At 30.8% G+C, this 16,393-nt stretch overlaps 1 protein-coding gene across 3 annotated transcripts; it reads right to left on the bottom strand.

The window, feature by feature from the left end:
• Positions 1-5,012: 5,012 nt before the first annotated feature.
• LOC133289363 (protein DETOXIFICATION 43-like) lies at positions 5,013-10,193 on the bottom strand. 3 transcript variants are annotated; one of them, XM_061487285.1, is made up of 13 exons: positions 10,117-10,193; positions 9,749-9,870; positions 9,422-9,659; positions 9,294-9,319; positions 8,890-9,083; positions 8,633-8,768; positions 7,468-7,564; positions 7,289-7,389; positions 6,702-6,865; positions 6,244-6,432; positions 6,053-6,148; positions 5,654-5,775; positions 5,013-5,067 (listed from the first exon to the last, which is right to left on the bottom strand). In XM_061487285.1, exons 1-13 carry the CDS (start codon positions 10,191-10,193, stop codon positions 5,013-5,015), a joined length of 1,617 nt encoding a protein of 538 aa, XP_061343269.1. The 3 variants fall into 3 exon arrangements, with proteins under 3 accessions (XP_061343269.1, XP_061343267.1, XP_061343268.1); XM_061487283.1 differs by having other exon boundaries at positions 9,294-9,659; XM_061487284.1 differs by lacking the exon at positions 9,294-9,319 and having other exon boundaries at positions 8,890-9,105; positions 9,412-9,659.
• Positions 10,194-16,393: the final 6,200 nt, after the last annotated feature.

Genomic DNA, 16,393 nt, shown 5'->3' with positions numbered 1-16,393 from the left:
ACTTTTAAACTTATTTAAAAAATCAAGATCATTATTTGCAAATAAAATATCTTCAACATATCCACTACTAAAAAATGTCATTTTTTCGATGGAAAAATTCAGTTAAAAACAATTAAAATTCATTGAATATGAAGTTTTAGACAAAATTATCGATGAAAATGAAGTTGTCGAATATCTCTTCGTTGGTAACAATTTTTTCGATGGAATTAGATATTTGTCGAAAATTTTCTACGAAAATTATTTCGGTTGAAATTTTTTGACTAAAATACTTTTCGTAGAAAACTTTCAATAGAATTAATTTCCATATAAAATTTTCGACGAAATAATTTCCGAGAAAAGTTTCTTCGAAAATATTTGAAATTCCTTCTAAAAGTTTCGACGAAAAATGAATGAAATTTCGTTGAAAAATCTTATAATCATTTCCAACGGAAAACAAAGTTTGTCAAAAATTTTCACCGAAAAATCAATGAAATTTCGTTGAAAAATCTTTAAAACATTTTTGACGGAAAATATTTTGCGTCGAAAAATTTCAAGGGAAAATATTTTCAGTCGAAAAATTTCGACGAAAAATAATTGATATTCCGTCGAAAAATCTTGTAATAATTCTTTATGGAAATTAAGTTCCATCGAAATTTTTCTATGAAAAGTGAACGAAATTTCGTCGAAAAATCTTTAAAACATATTCGTCATAAAAAAATTGTCGAAAAATTTCAAGGAAAAATAATTGAAAATTCGTTGAAAACTATTCTCCCAATTTTGGACGAAATTGTTGTTCCGTCGAATTTTCTTTTTTTTTTAAAAAATATTCTCTGTACAAAATTAATACCAATTTTTGCATTGCACCTGATGAATAAATATAATCAAAGTAAATAACATATCAAAATCATATCATCTTAATACAATTAAATGTACAAAAGTTCATGTCATATACTAATCAAAAGAGTCTTACAAGTATAAAAAGTCCAAGATATATACTAATCAAAAGAGTCTTATTGTTGTTATCAAAAAAAAAAAAAAAGTCTTATTGCATGATATTACTTGGTAATCTACATAGGTATGTTTGCTACCTTTTATTGGATCACCTTTTTTTAAATCCCTACGTGTTTGTAGAATTGTCACATGTATTGATGACTAGTGTAATTTGTTTATTTTCAGAATAAATTCCTCGAGCAGAGGAATGCACGTGATATGGTGACTGCAAATGACGCATCTATGGCCAATCTGACAATGAATTATTCCTACAGACTGTTGGGGGTATGAAAAAAAAATGTCGTATTTTTGGTTTGGGTGCATAGGCGAGTAAATACCAGGCTTCGTAGAAGTTTGGTAGTTCGTATGAAGGAGTATCTGCATATGAGTATAATTGTATGAGAGGGATAATGAGTATAATAGTCATTAGTTGATATTGTAGTTTCATACATTTGTTATTTTTGCTTCTAGAGTACTTTATCATTGAGACTTCTTTGCTATTTGGCTATGATGGTTTGTATGGTTATAATTATTATAAGTTTCAAACTAGCTTTGATTGGTTATATGACTTTAATGATTTTATTATGACGATTATCAGGTATAAATTTTGTTACAAAAAATTCGAAATATTTATTAAATGTATTTTGACAGTAGGGATGGATTTAGGGACGGGATTTTTTCATCCCTAATATTTTGAAAGTAGGGATGAAATTAGGGACGGATAAATTCCGTCCCTATTAGGGACATATTCTAGCCTTTTACAAATCATAATTGTTGGTAATATTAGGGACGTAAAGCACTTATTAGAGAGATTTTATTGTGTCCCTATTAAGGACGAAACTAAAATTTCGTCCCAAAACATTAGATAGGAACGATTCAAGGATGAAATTTGTTCCGTCTCAAATTCTGTCCCTAAATAATTTAGGGACAGATTTATGGCTTTTAGGGACGGAATTTTTCTTTCTCTAATACCTATTTAGTAGTGTGGACGATTATTAGAGAAGGACTAAGGCCAAAAACTAACAGACATAATAGTTTCGGGAGAAAAATTTACTCGCCCATTGAAAAGGCACGAATTGGAGTTCATCTCGTTAGGTTCTAGATATCATGTTAAATATTAGTTCCCGAGAGACATATACTGAAATATGTTTATTAACTACACAACGGATATTCTATTATATAACTAAGTAAATGAGATAATAAAAAAGATGTACATGATCTGAGACTTTGTCTGTATACCCTAAACTACTATATACAATCCTATTTACAACAACCGTGAATTGTTGGTTTAATAATTGAATGAAATCCGGTCAAACCGTATTGTACCTCCCTTGTACACCGATTGAAAACAAGAGGCAGCCGGTCCCTCCATGCGATGCAACATACGCACCCGTTACAATTGAAAGAAGAATTTTGTTTTAAAGATGAAATTCTTCGATTCATCTTCATCAGATGTAGGAATTTCAATTCGAACAAACTTAAGCAACGCTCATGGATCAAGTGCTTCGGGTGTCTCACGCACAACTGCGATGGAATCAGCCTCTATTGGTGGTTGAAAGGTTGAGTAATGGTTTCTCTAGGACGAGAATGCATAGCTAACATTGATTCATGCAACTCATGAACTTGTGCGATCAACTAAGCAAGTTGATTCTTGCTTTCGTCGAATCATTGTTGTAGGGAACATACTTTGTAAAGAACTAATTCAATCTAAAAGCTTAAGATGTTGGATGAGGTTATATTAATGGTTTTATATATCTCAATACGCTACCTCACACGAGAGCCCACTAGACTTTAAGGGTGGACAATGCACAGGCCCACTTACATGTGCTAACAAAGAAAAATTTCACATGAAAGAAAGTGAGGGCGGCGAGCATTGTTGTTAAAACGTAGTGTCGAAACGTAGAAATGTACCGTTTCTACGTTTTAATGACCAAAAACGTGTCAAAACGTTGGTTGAAACGGATTTTGGATCGAAACGGTTGAAACGGTTGAAACGGCGAGTCAACTCGGTAAACTCGGTTGACTCGGCGAGTTTACCGAGTTGACTCAGTTTTTTTTTATAAAAAAAATAGGGGTATTTTTGTCAAATCACGTCATCCCCAACTTAAAACAAAAAAAACCCTACCGCTCATTCATCCTTACGTACGCGTGGCTGAGTGCTGAGTTCCTGCTGGCTTGCTTTTTCCGGTTTTCCCCCAAAAACAAAAAACGCGCTGCTTCTTCAGTTCTCCTTCATCAAGCGAGGTATTCTTCTTCTTGTTTCTTCTTGCTTCTTGCCGTCTTCACTCTTCAGAGCACATTCTTCTTCTTGTTTCTTCTTCAGAGCACGTTCTTTCTTGCTCATTTTTCTTTGCTCATTTTTTGCTTTTGTACAATACCGAGTTTTTTTAATAATAGAAGTATGGGTGATGTATCCTCTTCAAATCTAAGACGCCACCATCTTTTCATACTGATATTAATAATTTAATATAGTTGAATATTCAATATTAAATTTTTATAATTTTTTAATTTTAATACAGATCTAGTTTTTTATTTATAATAAAAGAAATATTGAATTTCCTAAAGTATTTGATATTGTTTGAAAGTAGAAATATTTGACTGTATTTAATTTTTATAAATATTATTGGAAGTAGAAGTATTTAATTTTAATTCAAATCTAAACAATGTTTTATTGTTTTATTATTAAAAATGATCCAAATTTAATTTACACGTATGTTTTACTCTATGTAACCACTGACAATTTTATCCCAGTAAAGTAATAGGAAGATTTCAATTTTATTGCATGATGTTGAGCAAAACAGAAAACTAAATTCAACGGTTATAAATCAATTTAAATGCTTAAAGGATAATAACTAAATTCAACGGTTATAAATCAATTTTATTGCTTATGATATTTCAACGGTCAAATTTAAGGTGAAAGCATTAAATATAGGAAATCATAACCATACAAAGGTAGAAATAAATATATAATATTAAATTTGGAAAATCATGACCATACAAAGATGGAAATAAATATAACCGTTGGATCAACATAAGCGATCTAACAGTGAGATTGACTGGGTGTCACATGGGTGTAACATAACTTGGGTGTCACAATATCCTATCCCTCTTTTTTTTGTAGGTTACAGGGAATAGAATATCATGACCTAATCCATTATTTTCAATTCTAGATAATCCTTTATATTTTCTTCGAAGAGAATAAAAGTTAACTGATTTATTTTATTACTTATTTCCTAATCCATTTCCCTAACCATTTAAATTGAAATAAACCTAATCAACTACAATTGACCCATTTGAAAGACTAAGGTCCAACTGATCAAAGAGATTAGCCAACTAAGGGGTCTATGCACATCAAGCTCCATATGGGCTAATGGACAAGCCATCTGAAAACAAACAAACCCAAAGTGCAACATACAAGGATTGGGCTGGAATGCTTAGATAACGGGAGCTGCTATAGCATGTGGTGAAGCAGAGAGGTTTTTGTTTTGGCTTTGCTGATGTAGCTTTGTGATCAATGGTTGGGAGTTTTGGGATTTTGTTGTTCTGTTTCTTCTTGTGGCTTTCTTTGTGTTTGAACTTATGTACATGTTATTGTGAAAGGTTTTGCTTTGATTTTGTATATGATACATCGAAGTTTGGTTCGAGTATCTTTAAGTCTCTTGAAGATGTAGAATATTTAATTAACTTCCATTGTTTGATATTTTACTTGATGAAAACGAACAATAGATAAATATAGAAGCTACAAGCACTCAAAGTTCAAGTACTGATAATAAGAAGAATCTTCTAAACACCACATAAATAATAATGAGTATAGGATACATATATAGTTCCACAAAGGGAGGAAAAGGGAAAGAGTATGATGCATAACATAACACGTGTAAATGGAGCAGTCCAAGGTACAAGAATGTATCAGAGAGATATAACGATAACTGATAATGTGTAAGGAAAAAAATAAAATAAAATCTGTGTATGGATCCTAAGTGCTGAAATGTGATACAGAACATGTGCTGTTCCTAATACAAAATTTCCGTTTGTTAGATATCCTAAGACAATGACTGGCCACGGAGATAGCGCCAAGGTCCTGTTCCTGTTCCCATCCTGCATTTTCATTTAAGGTTCATGTTATTCAACTTCAGCATATAAAAATTTACAAGAAATAATAATTATATTTGACTAAGTTAATTTCTTTTTCTTTTTTTATTGAAATACTAAAACTAGGTGCTTCATTTTTGCTTGTTTAATATTGTAGATCCTAGATAATAATAGGCAACTCTCAATGCATCAAGCGCTTGTGGACTTGTGGTCCAGTGTCATGTGTTTCCTATACAGAATCAAACACAAGCCGCAACTAACGTGTGGTGCTTTACATATTTTTATTGCAAAAGTATTTTTGCAATTGTGGCGGAAATACTTTTCTCCGTCACAGACACAAATTTTTTAATATCTTTTATGATCGGTACGTAGATTTTGAAAAGTTTTTTTTTCTTTTTGAACAAGTAGGCCCCAATTTGTTATGTCTATGCTATGGTAGATAAAATTGTCTGCAACTGCTGCAGATTCCACAAACCCAATTTTTATTTATTTTAAAAGTTTGTTTGGTGGATAAGATAAGATAGGAATAAATAGGACAATTGCATAAGTGTTCAATAAGCTCATGTTGTGGGTTCAATATGAAGAAGTTTACCTCCATATACCAGCCAACATGCGAAGAGACATATAGATGGATAGTGCAATCCAGATCCCAACGAAGTGTTTGCTCCTGTAGAGGATAAATTCTATAGCAACACTTACTACTGACACAATGACCTGAAATAACAAACAGAGTGGCCAATAATTAATTACTAAATAAATTTGAATAAAGATGGTACATACTATGAAATAATACTAATAGGGAAATGATCCGTTTACAAATTTTTTTAACAAATTTTTACAAATTACACTATCTTCTGGGGAGAACATAGTGTAACCTAATATTCTCCTGGAAGAAGATAGTGTAGTTTGTAAGAGTTTGTAAACAAAAAAGTTTGTAAATATAACCTGCGCCATACTAATAATAGTAATAAGAAAAATCATGTGAACTTGCCAAAGAGTATGCAGCATATGCAAAATCAGATGCCCCATAGTTCACACCATCGAAGACGAATGCTAATGAATTGAGTGGTTGAGTAGCAGCAACAAACTGGAGTGTTAAATGAAATTAGATAATAATCACACAGAAAACATTATGGTTTCAATTATTGATTTGTTGTTCGAGGGATATATATATTTATATACCGGGATGCCTAGTTTGATTAAATGCACAACATCAACATTTTTGGAGAATATTCCAGCTCCAAAGTACAATCCAACTCCAACAGCAAGAGAGAGCCCCACTCCTAAAACAAAACTCATTTGCAATGTCCTTGTTGCAGCAGCTGTTGTCTTCTTATAGTCTTTCTCAGCAAAGGAACAAGCAAGAATTGCCTGTGAATCAAGGACACTGACTGATTAGTATTATTTATTTGACTTTTATTGTACAAAGTGTGACAAAATTATTCCTTTATAATCAAAAAGTCACCAGTTCGAATTGAGATAACATTTTCTTTGAAAATATATAGGAACAAAACTGCATATATGGATTACCCTCGTCCCTATCCCGTTAATCGGGGTAAAACGAGGAGTTTTTTTTTTTGTTGAGAAGTTAAATTATTCACAGATATTTAGGATTTTTATTTTATTTTTATTTTCCGTACCTGTACAGCAACAGCCAAACCATCAGCAAGAAGGGAAGATGTCAACCAGACTTGTAAGCATGTTTGAAATGCAGCCATAGGAATTGAACCTAACCTTGCTGCCAATGATGCTGCCAAGGTCACACAAAATGTCACTGCAACTACCCTTGCCATCAAAAGACCTCCTGCATTTAACCATGAAAATTAGAAACAAAATCCAAATATATAAGTAATGCAAAATTTATTATCATCATTCACTAATGACATAAAATTAAAAGTGTTTGATTGCTATATATTTGAGTATCCCTTGGTTTTTCCAATAATAATAAGGGGCAAGATATATTTACTACCAAAATTTTTTACCACATTTATAACCAACCTAATTATCGTCGATTTCCGTCAATCTAACGGTTATAATTTATTGAGAATTAATAATTAATTAATAAATACGACCTAATAATTTTTAATAAATCATAACTGTTAGATTGACAGAAATCAACGGTGATTAAGTTAGTTGTAAAGGTTGTAAACTTTTTTGGTGGTAAGTATATCCTTCCCCTGATAATAAAGAATATATAACCTGAATATGCTATGTTTAAGTGCCTTACCATTTTTAAGAAACCGGAAAATCTGCAAATCCTTTATGGTTGGAGGTACGAGAGACACTTTTTTCATTAATATCAACAAGAGGACTAATGCCATCACGTACCTAAAAGGATCACCATTTTGTGAGATAGAGTGGTATGAGCACAAACAATATTCCGATGCATAACAATGTAAGACTTACTGGGAGAGAACATGTGAAATGGCTGCACCCTTGATTCCCATTTTCAACGAGAAAATAAGTATTGGGTCCAACGCGACATTCAATGCATATCCCGAAACTAAATAAAATCAAATAAACAAATGAATTAAGTTAGGGAAAATATTGGAATAAAAATGTTAGCAATATTCTATTTCACATTCTCTTTTTAATATTAGTTTAATTATCGTGTGAATTTTTATATGAACCCCATTAATCGAGAGTGGGTTCGGAGTTTTCAATGAAACCTACATGAGAATTTACCCCACCTCAAAAAAATATTAAAGAATATGTTAGTATAGGATGCTTCAAAGTTCAAAATAAGACAAAAAATCCATCTCTATTTTAAGAATTGTGGTGCATAGTTCATTCTTTATTTGCAAGTTTTCTCACTTTATCAACTCGGATTAACTGACAAAGAGTTACTCCCACTAAATCAACAATACTGAGTTCAAGTCTTTGGAAACACAGTTGAGATATATAGTCCCACATTGGTTGAAGAGCAACTAATGTGGAGTTTATAAGGTCTTGGGCACTCCCACCCTTTGAGCTAGCTTTTGGGGTGGTGTATCTCAAGGTTCTTAACATGGTAAAGGTAAATCAAAAATTGGGTCTGTTGCATAATCCACGCTTCAAGCTAAGAGGGCTCTTGCGTGAGGGGGCGTGTTGAGATATAGTCCTACATTGGTTGAAGAACAACTAATGTGGAGTTTATAAGGTCTCGAGCACTCTCACCCTTGAGCGCATGTTGAGATATATAGTCCCACATTGCTTCAAGCTAAGAGGGCTCTTGCGTGAGGGGGCGTGTTGAGATATAGTCCCACATTGGTTGAAGAACAACTAATGTGGAGTTTATAAGGTCTCGAGCACTCTCACCCTTGAGCGCATGTTGAGATATATAGTCCCACATTGGTTGAAGAGCAACTAATGTGGAGTTTATAAGGTCTTGAGCACTCTCACCCTTTGAACTAGCTTTTGGGGTGGTGTATCCTAAGGTTCTTAAGAAACACAACTCTCTTAAATCATATGGTCTTACCAAACTCAAATCAAACTAGTCGAATTATGGATGGAAAAATAAAATAAAATAAAGCTTTCACATTTCATCTCTCAAAATATGCTTCATTCTAAACAATAAATAATTTCATCCTACCGATGACATATAAAGGAGTTGTTGTGTCCTTGAATCCTCGAAAGATTCCTTGCATGGCCAAGGAGAGAAGAACTGCTGGAGCACCAAACGATCTCAATCTTAAGTACTTCTCTGCTGGTTGTAGCATAGGAGAATCCTACACATAGTAGAAATAGCTCCATTATAACTAAAGCATATTTATGCATAAACAGATATATACTTTAGGTAATGAAGAAAGATATGTAATAACATATGATCTTCATGATGAAGAAACTCACATGTTTTACACCCATCACCCATAATAGAGGTTTGGCTGCAAATATAAGGATTGTAGCTTGAAGGAGACCAAGGATTATGCCAAAAAGTAGTGCTGTTGATGCAGAAGCAATGTGTCGCTTCTTCTTTCCAACTTTATCCTTAACCTTATTACTACTAATAACTGAGGAAGTTTTGCATATATTTGTATTGGCATCTGAAATGTAGAGAAGCAATAACTTATCATTGAGTTTAAAAATATCATAATATAATCAAATATTCAATGCATGCAATTTCTCCACACATGTCCACAACATATGATAATTAAGGGAAAAAAATAGGTTGATCATAATGAGTGTGCTACATCTAGGACATGGACATAGATATATAGGCAGAGTCAGAAGAGACTGTTATAGAGAGAACGTACCATCTCCATTATTTGTGTCATTATTCCCATTAGCATGTTTTTCCACATCCTCAGGTGCTAAACTTTTCACTGCAGGATCGTTTGTTTCATCACTTCCCTTCATAGATTCTTCTGGAGCCTCAATGTTCTCTTTGGTTGTACCTTTTTCAATGTCTTGAAGCTTATGATCCTCGTGCATTGCTTCACTGAACTTAGCCTTATCCTTGTCGGAAAACTTGTTTTCTGCTGCTTCAATATTCAGCTTTTCAATAGTATCTTCCTCAGCGACAAAAGAAGTTGTAATACTGACAAGAGGGAATATGAAAATTCTTGAAGCTTGGTTGAACAGAGCAATGGAAACTCCTGCAGCAGCAAGTTCCACCGGTCCTAAACAAATGAAAAGGAAAAGTTAGCATCAAAAGCTAAAATAGTGAAAAGTTAGCCTTAACAAGTGTTGACAAGGAAAAGATAAATACCCAAGTGGCCTATGAATGCAGTGTCTATGAGAGAAGCAATGGGATCAGCAGCAACAGCAAGTGCAGAGGGAAATGCAATTCCTAATATCTCTCTAGAAAGAGCATCCAGCTTGAAAACAAGTCTACATTCACATTCTCATAATCAAGTATTAGTAATTCATATAAAATTACTTGAATGGTTTAACTTTAGAGCAACATATAAATGCAATGCATTTCAAAGAAATCAATTTTTCCCCATCAACCAATAGCACATTGTGATATTAGTATATCATATTATCTTCATATCATTTAATCATAGCCAGAGCATGATGCCGCTTCTTCATCAAACATGGGTGATAATATATATGGTATATATATATATATAATACCTTGCATCTTTGAAGAAAACGAAGAGAGGTAGTTTCCATTTGTTGTTGGGTTCATTGGAAGTGCCATTCTCATCCATGATAATATTGTAGATCTCGCACAACAACAATGATATACACTACAGAAGTGCTTCTTACAGAGTTGATTATTTCAATCAAAAGAAGAGGATGGCTTAAGGGAAATATAATTTCTGATAAGGCCAATCCTCAACTATCTGCAAAGAAGAAATTTAACATATACGATCACACCATGCATGAAAAAACAAGGTTGGCAACTAGAAATAAACATAAAAAAGATAATAATGTGATACCTTTTTTTTGGTGTTAAAACTTGAAAGATCACAATGTAAGTGACATATTTATAGGAGTAATTGCTGATATTGAAGAGTCAAATGGTCAACATTAGCATTAAAGACATTATGAGTGCGTGGATAGTGAAAAAAGTAACATACAAAGTGTTGAGTAAGCATTTCAGTTCTTCTTTGTTTATAGCTGAAACCTTCCTCAGTTATGTCAAACTACAGACATCGTTTTCATATAAAGTAACCCCTTACTTCTAACAAATACAAATAATATATGCAAAAGTTAGGGAAGGATCCATGAAATGCAAAAAGTCGAAAGATGGGTTAGCAGAAACGAAGAACGTGACAAATGCTCAATAGAGCAAACACCGCCCTCAGTTATGCATACCCTTGATATCAACATAATAGAAACTTCGTATCAGCTACATGAAAGAAACAAAAAAAATAATGTATATTATTATTTTATGCATCATTAAATACGGCAATGAAATGGTTCTTTCCCCAGTTACTACTGAAACTAAGAATAATGAACTGTGATCACCCGTATTTCTAGGACCCTATGTAAGAGCCTAGGCTTTTTTACCCAAGTCGAATTGCGCAATTATTTATCAGTTTAGTTTTTTTCAAATGATTTTTCAATTTAATGCGAAAAGATGCTTATTATGGTAGTGTACTTTTAAGTTTATAATTATTCTTATGCGTGACTTGTGCAAAAATCAATACATGCCTATCATGCATCTGCCCTCTCATATGTGAGGTGCGCATGACTTTAACGTGTACTACCATACATACGTGTTTTGATTTTGCCTAAGCCACACATGAAGCACAAAAATTTCTTTAGAAGATGTTTGATACGAGTATTTTGATTGGAATAATGCGAAAGTGGGGTTGGGTTTATTTTTTGACCATATTTGATATTAAGAAACATAAGAAATTCTTAGCCAAATAATTTTCCCAACATTTGAGTTTGTACCTACAGCTGGAAATAAAAAATCCTTCCCTACACATGGTATTTTTTTTTTCCCTTGAATTCGGATTCTAATATTTTTATGTTTTGGGACCAAAATGCCCTCCTGTTTCATGACCGATATACAATATTTTCAAAAATGATGGGTAATTTGATAAATTCAATTCATATTCCCATCAATATTTTACAATCAACCAAACGTAGTATCAGTCAAATTAACCCAACTTTTCCACTATTATTTTGAGCTACCAAACACTTTTTCGTTACTTTTCTGGGCAAAATATTTTTCTATCATATTTTTAAAAATCTTTTTTTTACACGGTAAAAAAAAAATCTCTTGTATCAAATGTCTCTTTAGTGCTACGAATATATCTAGTTTTTTTGTACATCTTCTACTCACAATATGTGATACATATCTTATTTTTTATCAAATCATTCTTTCACCTGATTCTAAAATAAATTATTTATTAATAATTTGATAAAAATAAAATATATATCACATTATAAGTCAAAAAATGTACAGAAAATTCAATATATCCGTAGATATTCTCCATGAAGCACATGCAACTTGAATGTGTATTGCTAGATGACTTTTCGCATTTACCGAAAGAATTAAAGTGATGAATAGTTTTAAATTTTACTTTACATGGGTCAAAAAGCAAGAGCCTATTATACGCTACATTTTTTTTAAAAAAATATTATATACTTGTTTTGGACCTACCAAATAGGCTATTTTAGGTATTGAGTCTTATCTAATATAAGATAAATACCTTATAAATATATCATCGAGTAAAATACTTATAAATAAATAATTAAGTATCACAGGTATATTAGCTGTCACACTTTTTTTACTCTTTATATATCATTGGTGCATAATGATTTATCACCTGATCATGTGGTCTCCTCAGTAGACAGCAAGCTCACATGTGCTACATTAACCTCAATCCATCATCATATCGAAGAATACTACTTAATTGTTGGAGTTGAGTACCATTTTCTTACTATTATGTTTCCAAAGAAGCAGAAAATAATAGAAAATAAATTCTACTAAGTAGCATGCTCAGAACAGTACATTCTAGTGACATGAATCACTTATGCTGGAAAAAAGACACTGCGGATACTAATTATGTGAGTCCTCTAATAGCGCAAATAATATTGAACAGTTTTGCATGCGTGATAAGAGATAACATATTGTAGAAGGTGGACATGTCATAACCGTGTTAGCATATCATTAATCAAATGGAAGTGAGTACAAAATAATGCGAATTTCAAGAATAGCCACAGAACAGCAGTCAACAGATGCATGTGAACTTATTAAACTAATCATTTAAATATGGTCTAAAGCAAAAACACACCTTGGGAAAAAACCAATGTTATCATTCTTGGGGAAAATGTATATTCTTTAAAATTACATAAATTTAAGTTTTTTAAAATAGAGATAAATATAAAGAAGTGTAGAACTCGTTAAAAATAAAATAAAGATGTGGGTCTCATCTTTTTATATTTAATTTTTTTTAAAAAAATCTAAATTTATATTCTTCAAAAAAATACATATTTTTCCCATCATTCATAGGTAAAATGTTTTAGGAAAAAATATTTGTTATGTCCCATGATAAATATTTTCACTTATTGTGACTCTTCGATCTGCATGCAAAAAAAAAAAAAAAATTAATAAATATGAGATTCATTACTAATTGAATCACGACGCGAGAAAATAATTTTTCTAAAAAATCAAATCCCAAAGTTTTATATGTTTTTTAGGCAACTGCCTTTTATCAGTATTTCCCTCATTTAAAATTTTATATTAAATCACACCCCTGATTTTTTTTTTCAGTATATTGTAACTAAAGAAAATCTAAAATTATTAAAAAAAACTATATTTATCATTACTTAATTTTTATCAATTACCCTTAAAATAAAAATATGCAATCATATTAAATATTTATTATCTCATTCATTAAATAAAACTAAAGAGGGTCAAAAAATGCTGTATATAATATAATATTCAAAAAACATTATATAAAAAGAATTGATATGCATAGCAAGTATGTAAAAGAGATTGATACAAGTTTTTACTGTTTAACATACAATTATTAAAACACATCAATTTTCTGTATCAATTCATTTGTATTTACAAAATTCATATCTTTACTATTCTATATATATATATATATATATATATATATATACGTATAAAATTTATTTTGTTTAATAAATGATATAAGGCATATCAAATGTTATCATATAATTTTGAAAAACTACTTTTAAATTGAAAATGTAAAATGTTTAGCAGAATTAGGTTGATTTCATTATGTATATATTATTTAAATTAATTATAATTATTTATAATATAAAAAAATTCTTCTTTATTTTTTTACTTAATGACAATATTTAAATTCTCTCAACATTAAATTTTTTAATCACAAATTACTAAAATACCATCAAGATAAATTATTTATATATTAGGATTTTGTTTACAATTAAAAATAAAAAATAAAACTAATAAATAAATTAAAAATCAAAATGTCTTAACATGTGGATCGATAGAACCTATTCAACAAATAATAATAATAATAATAATAATAAGGATTTTATATTTTTTCTACTAAAAATTATAGGAAAAAGTGTTTCTCCTGTCTGTCACGGGAGATAACTTTTTCTCTTGTCATGGGAGATAACTTTATCTCCGGCAATCACAAAACAACGTCATTGTGGTGTTTAGTCATTTTGGTGTTTAGGATTAAAAATAAAAGGTATTTTAAAATTTTTACTTTTCTCTTTTATTATTAATTTTACTAAAATACCATTTATTTTTAATCTTAAACCCCAAAATGACATTGCTTTAAGGTTGCAGGAGATAAAGTTATCTCTTGTGGCAAGAGAAACGTTAATCACAAAATTATAATGATAAAGACTAATATAACTATAAAATTATAATTCTAAAGACTAATATAATCTCAAAGGAAATTAGAATTACAAAAATATCTTTCTCCCAACCTCAAAATGACGTTAATTTGGGATCACATGAGATAAGTTATTTCTAGTCACCAGAGAAACATTAAATCCTAATAATATTATTATTAATTAGGAAAAAATATTTCTCCACACTTTATCTCCAGTGAGCTCAAAACAACTTCATTTTGAGGTTATAAAATTAAAAAACTATAATGATAAAGACTCATATAACCCTGCAATATATTATAATTACAAAAATATCTTGATTTTCACCCCAAAACGATATTACTTTAGACTCACCAGAGATAACTTATTTCCGTTGATTGGAGAAATCTTTTACCCTATTAATAATAATAATAAGCTAGTCAAATATCTGATTCATTCAAACCTGGAAATTGATTTTTTTTTCAAAAAAAATTCAAATTAACGGATACAAATTTTTATTTCCTTTTAAAATCATATATATTAATGCAACATCTTTGCTTGAAATAGTGGACTAGATTGATAAATGAATAAAGAAATAACATAATGTTATATTGTAGAGAGGTGTATATAATATAGAGATAATTTAGTGCGTTACGATATCAGGGAAATCCTATGGGAGCATGAATTGCGAGTCATCACGGCAATGATTACATTTTCTATTTATAGTCCTTTCCTACCTCTTGTATTTTTCTCTTTCTTTTGCATACCATAAGTCAAGCCACATAATGCAAATGTCAACAATTCACTCTATGTTTGGCATCTTTATTGTATTATTTTATGCTATTACGTATGATTTTATATTTATTATTATTTAATTACTAATTTCAATTCAAAAGTTATTGGGAGATATTTATTACGATTTCGACAAGTGCACCAATCGTACAAGAAATAAAGTGATAAAGAGTAGGGATATCATTAGGGGTGCTAAACAAACCAGGAGTCTTAGGCTCAGCTCGTGAAGGCTTAGGATTACATGTCTAAAATTGGTTGTTGAAACCAGACTTGAACTTATACTAACTTTTATTTTTATTTTATATTTTTTATACTATTCATAATAACTCTTTCTCTCCTCAACTCATTTCACCTCATTTTATTGGTTAAACGAATTTTTTGAATGTTTTTGCTCTACATTATACTTTTTAGATATACATTGAATTTATGAATCTTTATGAAGTTATTAGTGTTGTTGATCATATATTTTGTTTGAATAAATTTTTGTTGTCTTGTTTTTTTTAAACGGGTTAAACCAGGCTTTTATTTTTTATACATAAGACAGGCCACAGGCCGATAATTATATTCATAACAGGTAACAGACTAGGTCAGGCTGACACAGTAAAACACAGGCTTGATTTATCCAGTTCGGCTCAGCCCGTTAACACCCCTAGATATCATTCCCATGAGGATTGATTTATCAAGCAATAACTTATTTATATAATTAAAGTTGGATCGATCTTGTAAGTTTTGGAGAATATAATTTTAAATTAATAAAAATAAATTTTTAAAAAAAATAGTTTTTAGTTTTCAAGATTAATAACTAAGACGCAAGAACGCAAACAAGAACGAGTTAAATTCAATTAAAGACGAGCGTAGTTAGGGATTCGACTTCCTCAATATTTTCCTAACGAGTCTAATCTTTCATGCAATTAACATTCAAGATCAATTATTGACAAACCTTTCTAATTTAACTGATTCTTCAATCCCTTGGTGGTTTTAGTTCTTTATTATATTCCAAGGCTCTAATCCCTTAGGGCCTTTTTCTAAAGCAAGTTTTAAGGTCAAGAATTATGCGTCATAGAATTTATAAGACTATTTCTAGAATATAAAAACTCTAGCAATTAATATAATAGAATCAAGAAAGCAATATTTCTATTGACATGCAAGATTCTAACGACCATTCAGGATTGACCAAATCATAAACGACACCGGAAATTTAAAACAGAATAATTGCATAATTGAAACATGAAAAATAATGTTAGAGAGATATAAAATAATTAGTCAGAAAAAAATTTCTGCAGATAAGTTATCTGCATTTATTTCCAAAATGACGTCGTTTTTGGTATTGAAAGATTAA

The sequence above is a fragment of the Gastrolobium bilobum genome, unplaced genomic scaffold (genome assembly GCF_033153095.1).
Source record: "Gastrolobium bilobum isolate Gb01-03AN ecotype WA unplaced genomic scaffold, APGP_CSIRO_Gbil_v1 utg15602, whole genome shotgun sequence".
In the NCBI taxonomy this organism is placed as follows: domain Eukaryota; kingdom Viridiplantae; phylum Streptophyta; class Magnoliopsida; order Fabales; family Fabaceae; genus Gastrolobium; species Gastrolobium bilobum.
The sequence above is the reverse complement of the archived record's forward strand: the minus strand, read 5'-3'. Positions and strand labels throughout refer to the sequence as shown.

Bases quoted from the DNA above. Each gene is read 5' to 3' on its own strand.
- LOC133289363 (XM_061487283.1), bottom strand. From the start codon at position 10,193: ATGGATGAGAATGGCACTTCCAATGAACCCAACAACAAATGGAAACTA. The intron at 7,565-8,632 runs GTAGGATGAAAT...GATTTTATTTAG, and splicing joins AACTCCTTTATATGTCATCG to TTTCGGGATATGCATTGAAT. The intron at 5,776-6,052 runs GCAAGTTCACAT...TTGTTATTTCAG, and splicing joins CATATGCTGCATACTCTTTG to GTCATTGTGTCAGTAGTAAG.